The sequence below is a fragment of the Macaca nemestrina genome, chromosome 1, assembly GCF_043159975.1.
Source record: "Macaca nemestrina isolate mMacNem1 chromosome 1, mMacNem.hap1, whole genome shotgun sequence".
NCBI lineage: Eukaryota > Metazoa > Chordata > Mammalia > Primates > Cercopithecidae > Macaca > Macaca nemestrina.
The window spans coordinates 199,997,085-200,014,519 of NC_092125.1; the positions used below are offsets into that span (position 1 = coordinate 199,997,085).

The 17,435-nt window shown below is 46.9% G+C and overlaps 1 protein-coding gene across 11 annotated transcripts in view; it reads left to right on the forward strand.

Annotated features, from left to right (window-relative positions):
- Positions 1-17,435, forward strand: part of LOC105495216 (CUB and Sushi multiple domains 2) — a 656,530-nt gene that overhangs the window by 227,647 nt on the left and 411,448 nt on the right. For all 11 annotated transcript variants that reach the window (XM_071096465.1, XM_071096467.1, XM_071096468.1 and 8 more), the window contains exon 4: positions 7,613-7,807. In XM_071096465.1, coding sequence (XP_070952566.1) covers positions 7,613-7,807 — 195 coding nt within the window. The remainder of the gene's footprint in view (positions 1-7,612; positions 7,808-17,435) is intronic.

Below are 17,435 nucleotides of genomic sequence, written 5' to 3' on the forward strand. Positions count from 1 at the left end.
CATTTAAGTGTGGCTTTGATGGAGTTTGCCAGATGAAGAATTTGAGAGAAAACGAAGGAGTGCTTGGGGAGCCTGTGGTTTAGAGTAGCAATGGTAGAGAGGACTACATGAAAAACATCAGCAACAGTCAGATCACAAGGATGGGGGCTGCCTAGGCCTAAGCTTTAATTTATGCTGATGGCAACAGAGAGGTTCTTAAGGTTTTCTTTTTATTTCCTTTTTTTAAATTAATCTTTCAAATCAGTACATATTCTCATGAGAGTCACCCAGAAGACCAGAGGTTCTGTGTTTGCCTGTGCCTTGGTGGTAAGGAACTTACTTTTCTTTTTTGAAATGGAGTCTCCCTCTGTTGCCCAGGCTGGAATGCAGTGGCCAGATCTCGGCTCACTGCAAGCTCTGCCTCCCGGGTTGATGCCATTCTCGTGCCTCAGCCTCCCGAGTAGCTGGGACTACAGGCGCCCACCACCTCGCCCGGCTAGTTTTTTTTGTATTTTTTAGTAGAGGCGGGGTTTCACCGTGTCAGCCAGGATGGTCTCGATCTCCTGACCTCGTGTTCTGCCCGTCTTGGCCTCCCAAAGTGCTGGGATTATAGGCTTGAGCCACTGCGCCCGGCGGAACTTACTTTTATAATGTGGGCTCCTGGCAGGGTCAATAGGGCAGTACCATGGTGAATTTGTCATTCTACAATGCTGGCTTCAGCATTGCTGGGTACAATGCATTGGAGAGGGCAAGGCCAGCGGTGAGAAGATCAGAGTTGGGTACAGAAGTCCAGGGAGGAGACATGAGGGTCTTCAGATGAGAAGGAAGTTGTAGGGCTAGTGTGGTTTATGGAGGACAGGAAACTCCAGGAGAGAGGCCAGGTTTGTTGCTCTCAGAAGTAAAAACCTAAAAACAAGAAAAGCCCTGGAGATTGAGCAGTTAAAGCTCAGAGAGGTAAACCCAGCTGGGCCAGTGGAATAATTTACACGAATAGATCACTGGGAGTTGTTCTCAATCTCAGCTTTTCATTCTCCTGGAGCAGCCCAGGCTCTATTTCTCATATTATGATTCAGTAGGTTTAGGGATAGGGTCTAAGCATCAGTATCTTTATAAAACTTTCCACATGACCATGATGCTGAAGGTTGCAAAATCACAAACGTGAGTAGAGAGAATAGGCTTATGGCGGAGGGCTTCCACCTGACAATGGTTAGGGCAAAGCCCAGCAGGGTGGGGGCCGGTGACTAGTTGTGGGTAGCATCCTCTATCTGATGCCCTGGCACCCTTGCCTCTGTTTGATTGACAGGTAGCAGGAAATATACAGGACCAACCTAGAGGTCAACTTGCCTGGTTGTCACCCCAAATCCTCTCCCTGAGGAGAATACATGTGAATTCCTTGTGAGAATGTTTCACAGGACTAGTCACCATGGACGTCCTGTGGAATGGTCAGTGCAAGAATGGCCTAGTGCAGGCAGAAATGTGGAATCCCAGGCAGTGATGTGAAAACCCTCCTCTGTCCCTGGACTGAGCTGTGTGGCCTTGGATAAATGCTCCGACATCTCTGGCAACCATGCTTATCTCAACAAGGGATGATAATAGCACCTCTCTCGATACGTTGTTGGGAGGATTGAATAAGATCACTAAGTCTCTCAGTAAACTTTTATGAAGGTATTATTATACATCAGGCACTGTTCTGGGAACTGAGAAACAGCATTGCACAAAAAAGACAAAAAATGCCTGTCCTTATGGAGCTGACACTGTCGCAAGGTGAGACAAATAATAAACAAATGGATGTATCAAGCAAAAATATATATCATATGTAGTATATGATGTATATTAACTTTATATATGACATATATAAAATGTATAATTATATATCTCATGTATAATAAAATATAAATATATATCAGTTGAGTGGAGAGGAAATGGAGACAGCAAGTATAGAAAACTCTTTGGGGATGGAAATACATGAAAAGCACTTGACATTAAGGATAGCACAGAGTAAGTATGCAATGAATTATGTTTAAAAGGCCAAACCGCTAAAAATAAGGGAGTTATAAAGATTAAATAAGCTAATATATGATGTAGAAGTGCCTAGCACAGATCCGGGACTCAAAAAAGAGTAGTTCCTATTCCTCCCTCCCCGATCCTGCCCACTGCCCCCAGATCACACACATATGGACACACCTACACAGGCATCACCTTCTCTTCTTTCCATGCTGAGGATTGTGGGAAGACTAAATCCTTCTCCCTGAATTCTTCTTCCCAACTAGCCTACCACTTGGTATCAATCATATGGCCATGGAGATGAAACAAGTTACTTGATGGAAGATAAGAAATCAAAACATATGGAGGGTGCTTGTCCAGAGAGTGTAAATGACTCTTCATTATAATATGGGAACCAAAGTCTCAAATTAAAAATAAAAGAAGGCATGGTGTAGCTTTTGCTGCACTTCAACCACAGAGGAGATTCATTGTCATACAGTTACTGAGAATATTATGTTGATTGGCAAGAGTCAGGCTTTGTAGAAGGGACAAAAATTCCCCACAGCTAATCTACAATGAAATTATTCAATGTCAGGCACTGCTTTAATAATATTGTTCTGGGCTGTGCTGGATGTAAATATCTCCCTCTTCATTTTGTAAGCAATCAAAGGGAAGCTTTATAGATGGGAGAGCATGAACAGTTATAGTGTCTGTGCTAAAAAATACACGGACATTCTAAAAAAAAAATCAAAGAACACGGTACCTTAGAAAGGATTGGCTTTGTAGCTTATCTCCAATCTCCTATGTCTGTCCAGCAAGTTGCGCATTAGACACATAACAAAAGACCACACTTTAAATGTTGCCCTTGACATTATTAAAAAGTACAGGATTGGCAAATCAGACTGAGAAAAAAAATCAGACTGTTAAATCTGGACAGGCAGGTAATCTCTCTTCATCTTATTGCAGTGCCTAGAATGATGAAGGGAGTAAGAGGACTCTTGTTTATTAAGCACCCACTATGTGCTTGGATGCTTTGCCTCTGTCAGAAGCAATCTCATATTCCAGAGTGCTGAACAATGGAGGCTGAACAAGAAAGACCAATGTCCTCAGCCTAGCTCTGCGATTTTCTAGTTGTGTGGCCTTGGGCAAGCAAGTGAATGAAGCTCTCTGTGCCTGTTTTTTTTTGTTTTTGTTTTTGTTTTCACCAGTAAAATGAGGATACTACATATCCCACAAGATAAAGTGCCTAGTATGTTTCAGGTCCTGGACTAAAAGTAAAATAAACTTTTAGTCCAGGACCTGAAACATACTTGGCACTCAGGGGTAGGTATTATAAGGTGAATTTTAATCTGCACAACAGCCCTGGGATGAGCTGAATTGTGTCCCCCTAAAAGCTATGTTGAAGACTTAACCCCCAGTACCTGTGAATATGACCTCATTTGGAACAGGGTCTTTGCAGATGATTAAGTTATGATGAGGTCATTAGGATATACCCTATCCAGTAGGAGTGGTGTCCTTATAAAAAGGGGACATTCAGACACAGAAACAAAGCAAGAGAACACCATGTGAAGACAGAGGATTGGAATGACGCATCTGCAAGCCAAGGAACAGCAAAATTTGCCAGCAAACCACCAGAAGCTAGGAAGAGAAAAGGAAGGATTCCCCTACAGGTTTCAAAGAGATCATGGCTCTGCTGACACCTTGATTTTAAACTTCTAGCCTTCATAACTGAGAAAATAAGTTTCTGTTGTTTTTGGCCACCTAGTTTGTGGTGCTTTGTTACAGCAGTCCTAGCAAACAAAAACACCCTTACATGATGAAAAAGTATTGCCATTTTCATGAGAATTGAAGGCCAGTGAAAGTTTATGGCTCAAGATTGCACAGCCAGATCTGGGATTTGAACCCAGGTCTCTCTGAGCCTAAAGTCTGCCCTTTCTCCATTCACTGTGGGACCTTTCAGGAGTGGAGCGTGGCATAAAAAAGCAGGTGGGGTTGGAAATGAGCCCCATTCATTACACCCAGGTCCCAATGGAAGCGTCAGGTCAGAGTGGTCTGATTATGAACAGCTCATTAAGTAAAGAGCAGTGAGTGTTTGCGAGTGACTTTTTAAGAAGAATCGACTTTTATTTATAGTGACGTTCCAGTCATTAATTTCAAAGGAAGAAAGCCCAAAGCAGAAGCAGGTTCATTAAAAATTTGACATTAGTAATTTAATTAAATTGGGTCTTTGCATCTCATTGCGGAAAATGAAACGTTAGTTCTACACCAGTTCTCAGCTCATTTCCCCTAGTTGGCTCCCTCCCCTCACCTTAGCTTGCTTTTTTCTCCAAATGTTTACCTGACCTGTCCTTCCCACCCCCAACACTCATAAACATGCACACATCACAGTTATTGCCTCTGCTGTAAGCCAGCTGCATGGGATTATGGGAAACGCCAAGTGAACCAGCAGCAGGGCATCATGGGAAATGCCAAGTGAACCAGCAGCAGGGGACTGATCATAGAATATGCTAAATAAGCCAGGAGCCTGGGATCATGGGAAATGCCAAGTAAACCAGCAGCAGGGGATCATGGGAAATGCCAAGTAAGCCAGCAGCAAGAGATCATGGAAAGTACCAACTAAGCCAGCAGCATGGGATCATGGGAAATGCCAAGTAAACCAGCAGCAGGACAGGATCATGGGAAACACCAAGTAAGTCAGCAGTAGGGGATCATGGGAAGTACCAAGTAAGCCAACAGCAGGAGATCATGGGAAATGCCAAGTAAGCCAGCAACAGGAAATCATAGGAAATGCCAAGCAGCAGGGGATCATGAGAAATGCCAAGTAAGCCAGCACTGTGGGATCATGGGAAAAGCTAAGTAAGCCAGCAGCAGGGGATCATGTGAAATGCCAAGTAAGCCAGCACTGTGGGATCATGGGAAATACCAAGTAATCCAGCAGCAGTACAGGATCATGGGAAACACCAGGTAAGTCAGCAGCAGGAGATCATGGGAAGTACCAAGTAAGCCAACAGCAGGGGATCATGGGAAATGCCAAGTAAGCCAGGAACATGGGATCATGGGAAATGCCAAGTAAGCCAGCAACATGGGATCATAGGGAATGCCAAGTAAACCAGCAGCAGGGGATCATGGGAAATGCCAAGTAAGCCAGCAGTGTGAGATCATGGGAAATACCAAGTAAGCCAGCAACATGGGATCATGGGAAATGCCAAGTAAGCCAGCAGCAGGGGATCATGGGAAATGCCAAGTAAGCCAGCAGTAATACAGGATCATGGGAAACACCAAGCAAGCCAGCAGCAAGGGAATATGATAAATGCTAAGTAAGCCAGCAACACAGGATCATGGGAAATGCTAAGTAAACTAGCAGTGTGGGATCATGGGAAATGCTAAGCTGGGCCAATGGACAGGGCAATAGAGATAAATCTTTTCATCTAGGTCATCTCGCTTGTCACAGGTAAAGAATGGGCAAGGGAGAGCTCTTCAGTCTTAAAGATTCACTCTCACAAAAGTATAAGCCTCTGAGGGCTGGCCCCACTGTGCCAAGCACAGAAAGCCCATGATGAATTTTGTTGCATGAAGGAATTAATACATGAATGAGTAACTCCCCAAATAACTAATTAATGAACATGCACATATGTCCCTACAAGTGCCAGGCACTGTGCTAGTCTCCCAGGATATACCTGTGAACCAGACTAGGCCCATGCCCTCATGGCCCTGTGGCCCAATGGAACGAGAACATCTGCCATTTTGTGAGCACCTACTATGTTCTGGGCATTGTGCCAGGCGTGCGGCATTCATATTGGTAACCCCCTCAACCACTAAATATTTTTGGCCTCACTCCTTTCTCAGTTGAAGAAACTAAGGCTCAGAGAGTTCATGTGGCTCAAAGTCACACAGAATAAGACACGATGGCACCTGGTTTCACACCCAGATCAGGCTGGTTCCAAAGTCTACCGTTACCCTCTACACTGAACTGCTTCCTCTCAGAAGAGGGAGAGAGGAACAGGGAGGGAATACCTTTTTTCAGAGGGTTCTGAGATCATCAGGGCTGGTAGAGAGGGTTCTGGAAAGAGATACTAACAGCAACATTGGCAGGAAGGGGGTATTGCAAGGACTAGGGGAGCCATTTAGAGTCCAGACCTGCCCACTTCCACTTCCCCATCACTGCCACCCAACTCTTTTACTCCAGGCTTCCTCAGCTCCTGGGTTATCTCTGGCCTCAGGGCCTTCATGCTGTTTGCTCTTTTTTGTTTAGCTAAGTCTTACTAATCTCCCAGGGTTCTGCAGAGTTGTCACTTCCTCCAGGAAGTGATCTCTGACCTCTCCCCCAGCTGGGTTTAGTTCCCTACCTGTCCCTGTCCCATCATAACACTTAGTATGCCATTAATTGTACACATCACCCGCCGGACTGAGACTTAGATTCATTTGTGTTGTACTCACTGTACATCAGGCTCTGTCCTAAGCACTTTGCATACCTCAACTGGCTTAATTCTTGCAACAATTAATTTGATATAAGGAAGGTGCTGTTGAGCTCCCTATCTTACAAATGAGGAAACCGAAGTGCAAAAAGGTTAAAAGACTTGCTCACGGTCCCACGGGTGGTAAGATGTCAGCCTGGGAAGTGAACCCAAGCACAGTGGCTTCCAAGTCTGCACTTTCCACTATCTGGCTGCATGGTCTCTCAGAGAGAGCCTCAATAAATCATTGCCAGGTGGATTAATGGAGAGGTACTTAAATGGTAGTCTGGGCATGACTAAGACCCCTACTCCTCACCCCATGGGGGTATCCTAGAATGATAGGAAGTGTTGACCTTTAAGGCACAGGCAGTTCCAACTCTGGGGGACAAGGCAGAGGGCAGGGGGAGCTGAGTCAGGTGGGACAGGTGACTGACTTATGGGCACAGAGAAGCTGTATCCTCCTCCCTCCTTATTGCCAGGTCGTGGTGCTCTTGCATCTTCCCCAAGACTATTTCCTCTGCCTCATGAGAGCACACTTGCAGGTGACCATGATTGCTTGACTCTGGCCACACACTGTGCATGGTGTTCCCTGGCTCCCAATTTTCCCCCTTTAAACCAGTCAGGCTGATGAGAACCCAGGCTCTTGTCTTCCCACTTCACTGCCTATTCTGCCTAATCCAACCCTTTCAACTCCTCTGAACCTGCGGGGCCAAAGTGCCCCTCTGGCTGCCAGGGTGGATCACACATGAAAGAAAGGACACTGGATTTAATGAGCACCTACTCTTATGCCATGCCTTATGTCACTTCTATGGTATTTAGTGAGAAGGAGTGTGGAGTCTGAAATCAGGCCAGCCATGCCCAAGAGATTAAAGTGATATTTCTGGGATTGCATCTCTAGTGATCAGGATGGACATAATTCACATTCATGGCTGCACATTAGAAAAGGCAAGAAACCTGGATGTCCAATTGTAAATCTCATGTGTGAGATTTTGAGTAACCCCTCTCTCTTCTGAGTAACCCGTTCTCAGGGAAGCCACAGCCTTGAGAAGCAGGCAGATCAGCAGTGGGCAATGCTGTTCACAGAAGAAATGAGTTCCAGGAAGCCCAAGTGACCTAGGGAGATGCCACTAGAAAACCTGGCAGGGCTCCAGCCCAACTCATAGGCTACCTGTCTCTTTCTCTGTCTCTCCTCACAGTTCTCCCCAGCCACACATGTGGGAACCCAGGGAGGCTGCCCAATGGTATCCAGCAGGGCTCAACCTTCAACCTCGGTGACAAGGTCCGCTACAGCTGCAACCCTGGCTTCTTCCTGGAGGGCCACGCCGTGCTCACCTGCCACGCTGGCTCTGAGAACAGCGCCACGTGGGACTTCCCCTTGCCTTCCTGCAGAGGTAGGTGGCCAGAGAGGGGTCTGAGGGAGTGGGGCGGTGGCTGGAAGGGGATGCTGGAGCTTCCAGTGACATCCAGTCTCAAAGGGGAAAGCTACGCCCCAGCAGGGAGGGAGGTGCCCAAGTCTGGACAGCACAGAGGGTCTTCAGGGGCCCCAGGTGTTCTAGGGGTGTTTCAGCCTCACCTGACCTCCTCACCCTCAGGTGTGCACTCCCTCATTTTTTCTCCTGCATCAACAAAATTATATGTAGCCAGTCTTCCCTCACCTCTAGCCCTCCTGTCTCAGAAGAAACATCATTTCTCTTCCTATTGCAGACCCTCTCTCCTCTTGTGGAAGCCAGATCACTTTCCCAACAGCTTTCGTACTGACCTCACTGTAGGAATTATTCTTTTCTCTTTCCTATAAATTCAGCCTCTCTCCCTATCTAATAGTTTCTTCCTCTCAGCTTCCAAATATGCTCAAAATCTCTTTTCTCCAAGAACCCCCTCCCCTAGAAAAACACCTCTCTTCTATGCCTCAGCCTCCCAGCTAGGATGACCAACTTGTCCATATTTGCGTAGGACCTTCCGACTTTCAGTCCTGAAAGTTCCGCATCCTGGAAACCCTCTCAGTTTCGGGCAACAGAGACATTTGTCACCCTACTCCCAGCCTATTCCTTACACAATCTTTTTTTTTTCCTCTTCCTTTTCTTTTCTTTTTTCTTTTTTCTTTTTCTTTTTCTTTTCTTTCTTTCTTTTTTTTTTTATTTGAGACAGGATCTTCCTCTGTCCTCCGTGCTGGAGTGCAGTGACATAATCATGGCTCACTGCAGCCTCAAACTCCTGGGATCAAGCGATCCTCCTGCCTTAGCCTCTGGAGTTGCGGGGACCACAGGCATGTATTACCATGCCCGGCTAATTTTTGTTGTTGTTGTTGTTGTTGTTTTCTTCATGGAGACAGAGTCTCTCTATGTTGCCCAGGCTGGTCTTGAACTCCTGAGCTCAAATAATCCTCAGGCCTTGGCATCCCAAAGTGCTGAGATTATAGGCATAAGCCACCATACCTGGCACGTGATCATTTTTAAATGCTTAGGAAATACAGAAGGAAATAAAGAAGAAAGAAAATTTACCTGTTTTAACCATGATTTTAATGTATTTCATTTCCATCTTCTTCCATACATATTGCCCATAAGCATATGTTACAAATATGTACGTAAATTGAGATTATGATGCATGCAATTTTTAGCCACCTTTGAAAAACAATCACATCACACTGTAAGATTTCCCATGCTATCTACATAGCTCAGCATCTTGGAAGCTCCATCCAGCCCTGTCCCTCCTTTTCCCTTCTCATTTGCTCCTCTGCAGACTGGCCTTTGCCCTCAGCATTTGCATCATTTTGCCAAATCAGATGGGAATTGTTTTGGCTCTTATATTTCTTGACCTCTTAAGAAACCTTTGCACTATTGACCACTCTTTTCTTCTAGTAACGCTCATCTCTAAATTCCATGGATCCTGAACATCCATATATCAGTCTAGGAGGAACATTTCCAGGAGTTGAGAAGGCATTGGAATAAGTAGGTCCTCCTTAGTTCAAGTTTTACTTTTCTTTTGGAGGAAGGTTTTCTGTAATTACTATAATAGGCTAGCTCCAGGGATAAGCAACTCCCTCTTCCTGCCACATGCACACACTTTTTGTTATTGACACCAAGGATAAAAATTACATGGCGTGTATACCTATTTCCCTTCTTCCCACTCCCATGGCGGACATAATTGGTCATTGCACCCTTTCTGCTTGAGTCCAGACACAGCTGTGAATTCCCCCCCAATAGGCAAGCCACAGCCAATCAATCTGAGTCGCCACTTGACTTCACCTTTGTTTACCTCTCCTCAACCAATAGAATGGGCCTTGGCCATGTTGAGCCTTCTTGGTGGAGGGCAAGGGAACTAGAGTTCCCTTTCCTGATTTCCTAAGTCCCACCTTCCCAGGCTCCATTCCTAACTCAAGGCCTGCCTCTTTCCATGATTGACTTCAGGAATTACCAAACCAATCAGGTGAGACCTTGGCCCCTACACACAGGTGTGTGGCCTAACCACAGCCTGAAAGCTGCTGTATCTGCCCTTTCTTATAGCATCCTTACCCACCCCCGCCTTGAGGAAGTTACAGTTAACATTCTGATCTTCCAAGGAGGGTGTCAGAGTTGTGAAATGACGATAGAACTGACATATGATAGTAAATAAAATCAAGTGTCTAAGTTAGGAAATATAAACTGCAGTTCTTTTTCTTTTTGCAGCACTGTAAATGTCATGCTATTTTGTTCAAGATAAAATCCAAAAACAAATGTAATCTAATTATCGGATGCAGTGAGGGTATCACTCTGCTTAGTGAAGTATAAGTTGCAGCAATATCCCATGCTAATATGGTGGAAATCCACTAACCCTCCTAATATCTCCAGGAATCTGTCAGCTTTAGCTTCCTCTGAACCTTGAATTCACTACCATGTCTCCCTTCCCCTGGTTCTGCTCTGCCAACTTAGGTTGGGAACTGGGTCCATTTTTCTTGGATCCCCCACTTCTCCAAAAGACAAAATACAAGCCAACAACCAAAAACACCAGTGAAGGCGTCTGCATGTAGTTCAGGCTTTATGGAAGGTGTGGCAATGCAAGGAGCTTACATCTTAGCAATGCAGATGACTTAAAATGAAAGTATGAGCAACCAGGAGCCTCACAGTCTTTTGGCCCCTCCTCCCGGGAAGCTTCTCCCTGGCTTCTGTCTTGGCAGACTCCAGGTTCCCTGTAATGTACATTGTACCCTCTCTTCTTTCTCCAGACTCTTCCACCTTGGTGCCACCTGCACCTTGAGCCCATTTCAGAATTTCCGTCATCCTCTTAGGCACAAGAGCCTGATTTCCTCTTGGTTTTGTCATCTCCTTGCAGTCTAATGTCTCCCCTCCTCATCCAAGCCATTTAGGTATAGGGTAGTATTTTCCTGAACAAAGAGAACTCTCATTCTATAAGAAACTCTGGGGCTGGATGTTAACATATCTTTTTGTTACCCCATCAGCCAGAAATAAGTGATGATGAGGGGCACCTCATGGCAGTCTTCTACCTCTTGGGGGTCTTCTAGGTCTGACCAAGGCTCACAACCCGGTGTCCTTGTGTCCAGGCCCAGCAGGCAGCAAGGGCTGGCCTTTCTGTGGGAAGGAGCAGGGTGGAGAGATACCACTCTTCTAGCATTCACACCACACAGAAATTCATGGGCCTGGGCGGAGGTGGCATGTCTTTTGGTGGCACGACTCTCTGAAGTCTTCCAGTTCTTTTTTCGTCTTCTGAAATGATGATGATTCTTTCCCTCCTTCTCTTTCACTGACTTTCCACCCTCCTTCCCCTTAAATACGGGAGGGCCAAGCGTGGCCTCTTCTCTGGGGACTTCTTCCATCTCTTGGAATTTCTCATCTACTATGTTGCTGTAATTGTTACTAGGGGGCAACTCTCCAGTCCCCACCTCTAACCCCATTCTCTGTCCTGAGCTTCAGGCCCACGTGGATAGTGAACTGTGCTGAAGTTCTCCTCAGCTTGTGTTTCAAACTTGGCCCATGAAAACCTCTCTCTTCCTGCTTTCCCCAAACCTGCTCTTTTTGCTGTCTTCTCCAGCTCAGTGAAGTGTCCCCACCAACAGTGGCCAAGCCGGACCCCTCAGGGCATCTTACACTCTTGCTTTTCTTGCTGTTCACATCGCTTCATTGGCCCCCATGTCCCTCTGCACCAGCCCACTCCCTCCACATCTCTGTTGCTCTTCAGATGGTGGTCCAGGCCCTCTTGTCTCTCACTTGCCTCACTGAAGGTTGGCCCTCTGTAGGCAGGTGTGCCCCTGTTCTCTCCTGCTCACACCAGCCCATTCCTACCTGTATTGCTAGGGAGAACTTTCTAAGGCACAGATCTGACAAAACTAAGCGGCTCAGTCTCTTAGTAGCTCTTCATCACTGACAGGGTCTAGTTCAGATTCCTTAGCATGGAGCACAAGGCTCTTCCAGAAAGAGTCCCACCCCAATCTTTCTAGTCTGTCTCTTAGACTTATTTTAAGTAGCTTCCGCTTTAGCCACACCAGAGAATGCTCCCTTCCAAACGCCCTAGGGAAGCCAGCTGAGGATGTCAAGTCCTGCTTCCAGAAGGGCTTCCAGCCCCCTGCTGCCTGAGGGGACTGAGATGTGGTTCTGCTCAAAGGCTGGGAGAGAATAAAATGGCTCTCCTACTCTCAGACACCCTAGGGCCTCCCCCCACCCCCAGCCACCTCCCTACTTTCAGGTTCATCTCTCTATTCTAATTCCCACAGGCTACAAGAATATCCTAAGAAACATCCTCAATAATGCCAGTGGTTTTACGAAAGTGATTTCCCAAACCCTTCTTCCTTAGGAGGCCAAGCTAAACAGGAACAAAGAGTACCCACCATACACCCATCCTGTGCCAGCAGCGGTGGTCATGCCAGAGTGAACGGGTTCATACTTGGGAAGCATTAAAAGCCTTTTGGCCTTTCTTCCTCTCATGTAGAACTCTCAAGAGCTGGCATCTGCGAGCGGATAAACCTCATCCACTGGGCAGTGGTCCGTAAATATTTGCTGAATGAAAGGCTGTCTGGATGGGTCTAATTCACCATCAGAATCGTGCTGGCATACAAGCCCAAAAGGGAAATTACTAGCCTGGGTTACCCCACCTGCCCAGTAGCTCTGAATGACAATCTCTTTAAGTCCAAAGCTTCCTAGAGCAGACTGGAGAGTCATATGTGTCTGTTTTATCTAGGAAATGTCATGTGCCCAGCTGGAGGGTGGACTTGGTCTGGGGACACAGCACAGACTAGGAGTTGGGGGACTAAGGAACAGCTGGGAATAGAAGGGAGCAGGTGTGAGGCCAACCCCCAAGGAGGCCCATCCCAAAGATCCTGAACCATCAGGACTCGGTCCAGCTGACAGAGGGAAGGTGGGGCCTGTGACCTCCCTTCACTTTGTGTCACACCGGGCACATTTTCAAAGGCAGAGGTCCCTGGGAGGGGCTGAGCTTTGTGTCATCTCTTTGATCCACAAGAAGGAAGACCATGTGAATTTCAGCAACAGGCCTCTGACTTGTGAAGGCCATTGGCCCTGGATCAAAGAAGGCTGTATGGGGAAGCAACGGAGTTCATATGCGCTGGGGACTGAGAGGCAGGTGGTAGGGAGAAAGCTAGCCAGAGCAAGAAGTGCTTGGCCTCTGAGGTTCAAGCCAAACATGGCAGGCTGCAGCCATACCTGGGGAAGAGGGAATATGGTCTGCAGAAGCTTGGACTGCAAGTGCTGAGCTGTATTCCAAATTTTCTGGCCCCAGGGGAAGAAGCCTGCAGAATGTGAAACAGAAGCAGCGGTGTCAGGTATGGACAGTACATAGAGACAGACTGGCCTGGGTTCAGCCCTAGCTAAGCCAGGCCCTAGCTGTGTGGTTGCCAGGGTGCTGCTAAACCCCTCTGAGTTTTAAAGGTGGGACACAAGTAGCAGCCTTACAGGGATGATTGCATCCTCATTCATTCACTTGGCTACTCAACAACTTTCTCTTGAGTGCCTGTTATGAGCCAGCCAGTCATTAATTCAATTATCATTTATTGACTGCCTATTAAGTACAAAATATTGTTCTAGGCTCAGAATTACAATGATGAACAAGTCAGACCAAATTCCATAATCTCTTGGATCTCCTAGCAACCAGGAGGCAGAAAACAGATACACAAACCAAATAAACAAATTTCAGGTGGTAGTAGGAGCTATGAGGAAATAAAGTCTTAGCCAGTGATGAGGAAGGCAACTTTAGACGGAGCAGTCAGGAGAGGCCTCTCTGGGGAGGTGGCCTCTGAAATGAGTCCTGAATGACAAGAAGGAGCCTGTTGTATGAAAACCTGGAAAATGGCATTCCTGGCAAAGGCAGCAGCAAGTGCAAAGGCTCTGAGGTGGTGGAAAGTACTGGACATGCTAGAGGAACAGAAAACAGGCCCCTGTGGCAAAAGTAGAGTGAGGGGTGGGCGGAGAGGGCAGGGATGGGGTGAAGCAGGGTAAGAAGGTAGAAGCCGAGGCGGGCGGATCATGAGATCAGGAGTTTGAGACCAGCCTGACCAACATCGTGAAACCCCGTCTCTACTAAAAATTTAAAAATTAGCTGGGCATGGTGGCATGTGCCTGTAATCCCAGCTACTCAGGAGGCTGAGGCAGGAGACTCTCTTGAACCCAGGAGGTGGAGGTTGCAGTGAGCTGAGATCATACCACTGCAACAGACTGAGACTCCATCCCTCAAAAAAAAAAAAAAAAAAAAAAAAAAAAAAAGTATAGGCTTGGTTCTAAGTCCAGGGGGCAACCAGGGGAGAATTTGAAGCAGAGGTCTAGTTCAATTTAACTTAATTTTTTAAAAAGATCATGCTGGATACTAGCTGAGCAAGAGGCACAATAAGAAGACCAGTTAGGCAGCAGCTATTATGGGCAACCAGGCTGGAGATGCTGCATCTTGGTTGAGGGTGGCTGGAGTAGAGGTGGAGGGACATGCATAGATTGGGGCTGTGCTTTGGGGGTACAGCCAACAGACCTTAGGGATGGATTGGATGGCTGATAGAATAAAGGATCAAAGTTGACTCCGAGGCTTTTTCTGGAGGGCTGGTGGGTGGGGATGCCAATGACCAAGATGGAGATGACTGGCACAGAGGGCAGGAAGTGTGTGCCCTAAAGGGAAGCAAGACAGCTCACTTTGTCCGGGTAAAGTTTGAGATGCCTGTGAGACATCCAAATGGGGGCATTAATTCTGCATCTGGGAGGAGTCCTATGCTAGAAAGGTATCTGGGAGAGGCATAAGAGGGCAACACTGGGCCGGGCATGGTGGCTCACGCCTGTAATCCCAGAACTTTGGGAGGCTGAGGCGGGCGGATCACGAAGTCAGGAGATCGAGACCATTCTGGCTAACACGGTGAAACCCCGTCTCTACTAAAAATACAAAAAATTATCTGGGTGTGGTGGCAGGCGCCTATAGTCCCAGCTACTCAGGAGGCTGAGGCAGGAGAATGGTGTGAACCCGGGAGGTGGAGCTTGCAGTGAGCCGAGATCACACCACTGCATTCCAGCCTGGGTGACAGAGCAAGACGCCATCTCAAAAAAAAAAAAAAACAAAAACAAAAAAAAGGGCAACACTGTAGATAGCAAAGAGGGTCTGGGCACTCCATGCTGGACACCATTGTGTTGATCAAATTTAACAACATGGAGAAGACACTAAACACTATGCACCTTGAGTGATTCTGAGCACTGGGGCCTTAGCAGGGACCACAGCTACCCAAGGCCACTCTTTACTATAGGATACCTCTACTACTGCTGGGATCACTAGCCTTCCATCACCTTTGCAATTACTGTTACTATACCAGAACATTTCACAACATGGGCTCTGGAGGCCAGTCACCTGGATTCAAATCCTGGCCTTGCCACTTACACCCACTGGCTGAGTGGCTTTGGACAAGTTACTCAACCTCTCTATGCCCCAGTTTTCTCATTTGTAAATGGGAATAATAATGGTACTTAACTCATAAGTTGGCAGTGAGGTTCACATTAATAAATGCTAAGCACATAGCAGAGGGCCTATTCATGGTTATGACCCAGTGAGGGGTATCAATCATTGCCATTCTCACTGCCACAGCCTCACTGGCCACCATTTATTGAGCCCTAACTAAGTGCCAGGTCCTGCATTACCTGTTTTAATCCTCACAAATCTGAAGGAGGTTAAGATATTGTCACCTACTATTACAAATGAGGGAACTGAGGCCCAGAGAGGTGCAGTGCTTTGCCTGTGATTACATAGCTTGAGAGTGGTGGAGCCAGGATTCAGCCCAAGTCCACATGCCTAACAGCCATGATCTTGACCACCACCCTCCACTGCAGGCAAGGATGGTGGCCTCTGGCCCACAGCAGGAGACTCACAATGACGCTGTGATTTCCAGAGCTTCTCCAGCCTGGTGGTTCAGGGCCTGAGAGCTTGGCCTGCAGGTGCATGCATTCACTGCATGGCTCCACCAGTCAGGGACTGGCAGTGTCTTGTGATTTCCCCTTGACCTTCCACTTTAACTTGTTCCATGAACTCCTCAGGAGAGACACCTCTGGCAAAGGGCCTGAGGTTATTCTGCTGGGCAGATGCTGCTTCAGGGTGGGGGTTGGGAACTACTTTTCCATCCTATGAAGAAAGCCAGACCCAAGGTTCACCCACCTCCACTTGAGCACCAGTAGCTGAGCTAACACTTTTGAGGCAGCACAAAGGCCCCTAGGCAGAAGAGAAAGGAGCAGGAGGAAGCGTCTCATGCCTGGAAAACCTCATCTCCACGGCCTGTTGCTTCCAGGAGCCTGCTCCTAGCCCATGTCAGGAACAGGATTACAGTGACTGAGGCCCAGGAGGCAGAGAAATAGGTGGGTAATGGTGTGGGCCTGGAGTCACAAGGTCTTGGGTTCAAACCCTAGCTCCAACATTTAGTAGCTATGTGGCCACAAAGAAGTCTTAAAAACTCGCTGAGTCTGTTTCCTCATCTGTAAAATGTGCATGATAATACCTGTGCTCTTGCAGGTTTGAGGATTAAAGGAGAAAATGCAGGTGAAGCATTTTGCACAATGCCTGGCCCATAATGAAAGCTCAATAAGAAATGTCATGTAATCAAATACCATGTCCTGTCTACATTCTTCCCCTCAGAAGGATACCTCAGGTGGCTGTAACTGTAGGAGTCCGGGGGCAATAGTGATGTTCTCGGAATTGGTCATTTCTTCATTTTAAGGAGTGTCACTGATAAAGCCAAGGATAAATGGGCAGAGTCCAAAGTCCCTGGGAAGAGGGGACTGAAGAAGTTGAGCAAGTTATGGGGGCCCCAGCATGGATAGGCACACGGAACGATTCACCACAAGAAAAGGGGGCGGGCTGCAGCTTTGGGGCACTCCTGCCCTGGTGCTGTCAGTCTTGCACTGGAATTGCAAGATGGTGGCTTCTCCTTTGGGGCCTGTTGGCATCTTCATTTCCACAGAGGCTGAGGGGTCCTGGGGAAGATGATATGAACAGAAACTAATTCCAAGAACCCCAAATCTTCTAGGCATGCAAGATGGTACCCTAGAGCTGGCCTGAAATGGAGAGGATAATGTCCTGTTTTCTCCGTTTCCCACCTGAAATTTGTCAGTCATTGTAGAGTTAACAGATATCAAAGAGGATTGAGGGATAGTTCTCTATGGTTAATTGAAGAGATTTCCGTAGAACTTAAGTCGATCGTAAATAAAGTCATAAACTTGGAAAGGCAACTCTCAGCATAACACACCTGCACCTCAGAATACGCATGACTTAATGGTGGTGCAAAATGCCCATTGCCAGAGAAGGAGAAAGAGTGTAAATGAATATTTTAGGACTATAGTGTCAGCTGAAGGTTGTATTTTATGACTCTGGAGTTGTAACCATGGAATGCGATGCCTTGTTTAAAGTGTGAGAAAACCTCCAAACAGCTTTTGCAGGATCTTCAATCAAAACAGGATGATGCCAGGGCCAGGGTGTCAGATGAGCCCAAGAGGCAGGGTTGGCTAAAATGGTAAAGGTGCCACCTTAAGGGGAGACTGGTAGCTCTGGCCAGAGGATCTCAAGTTC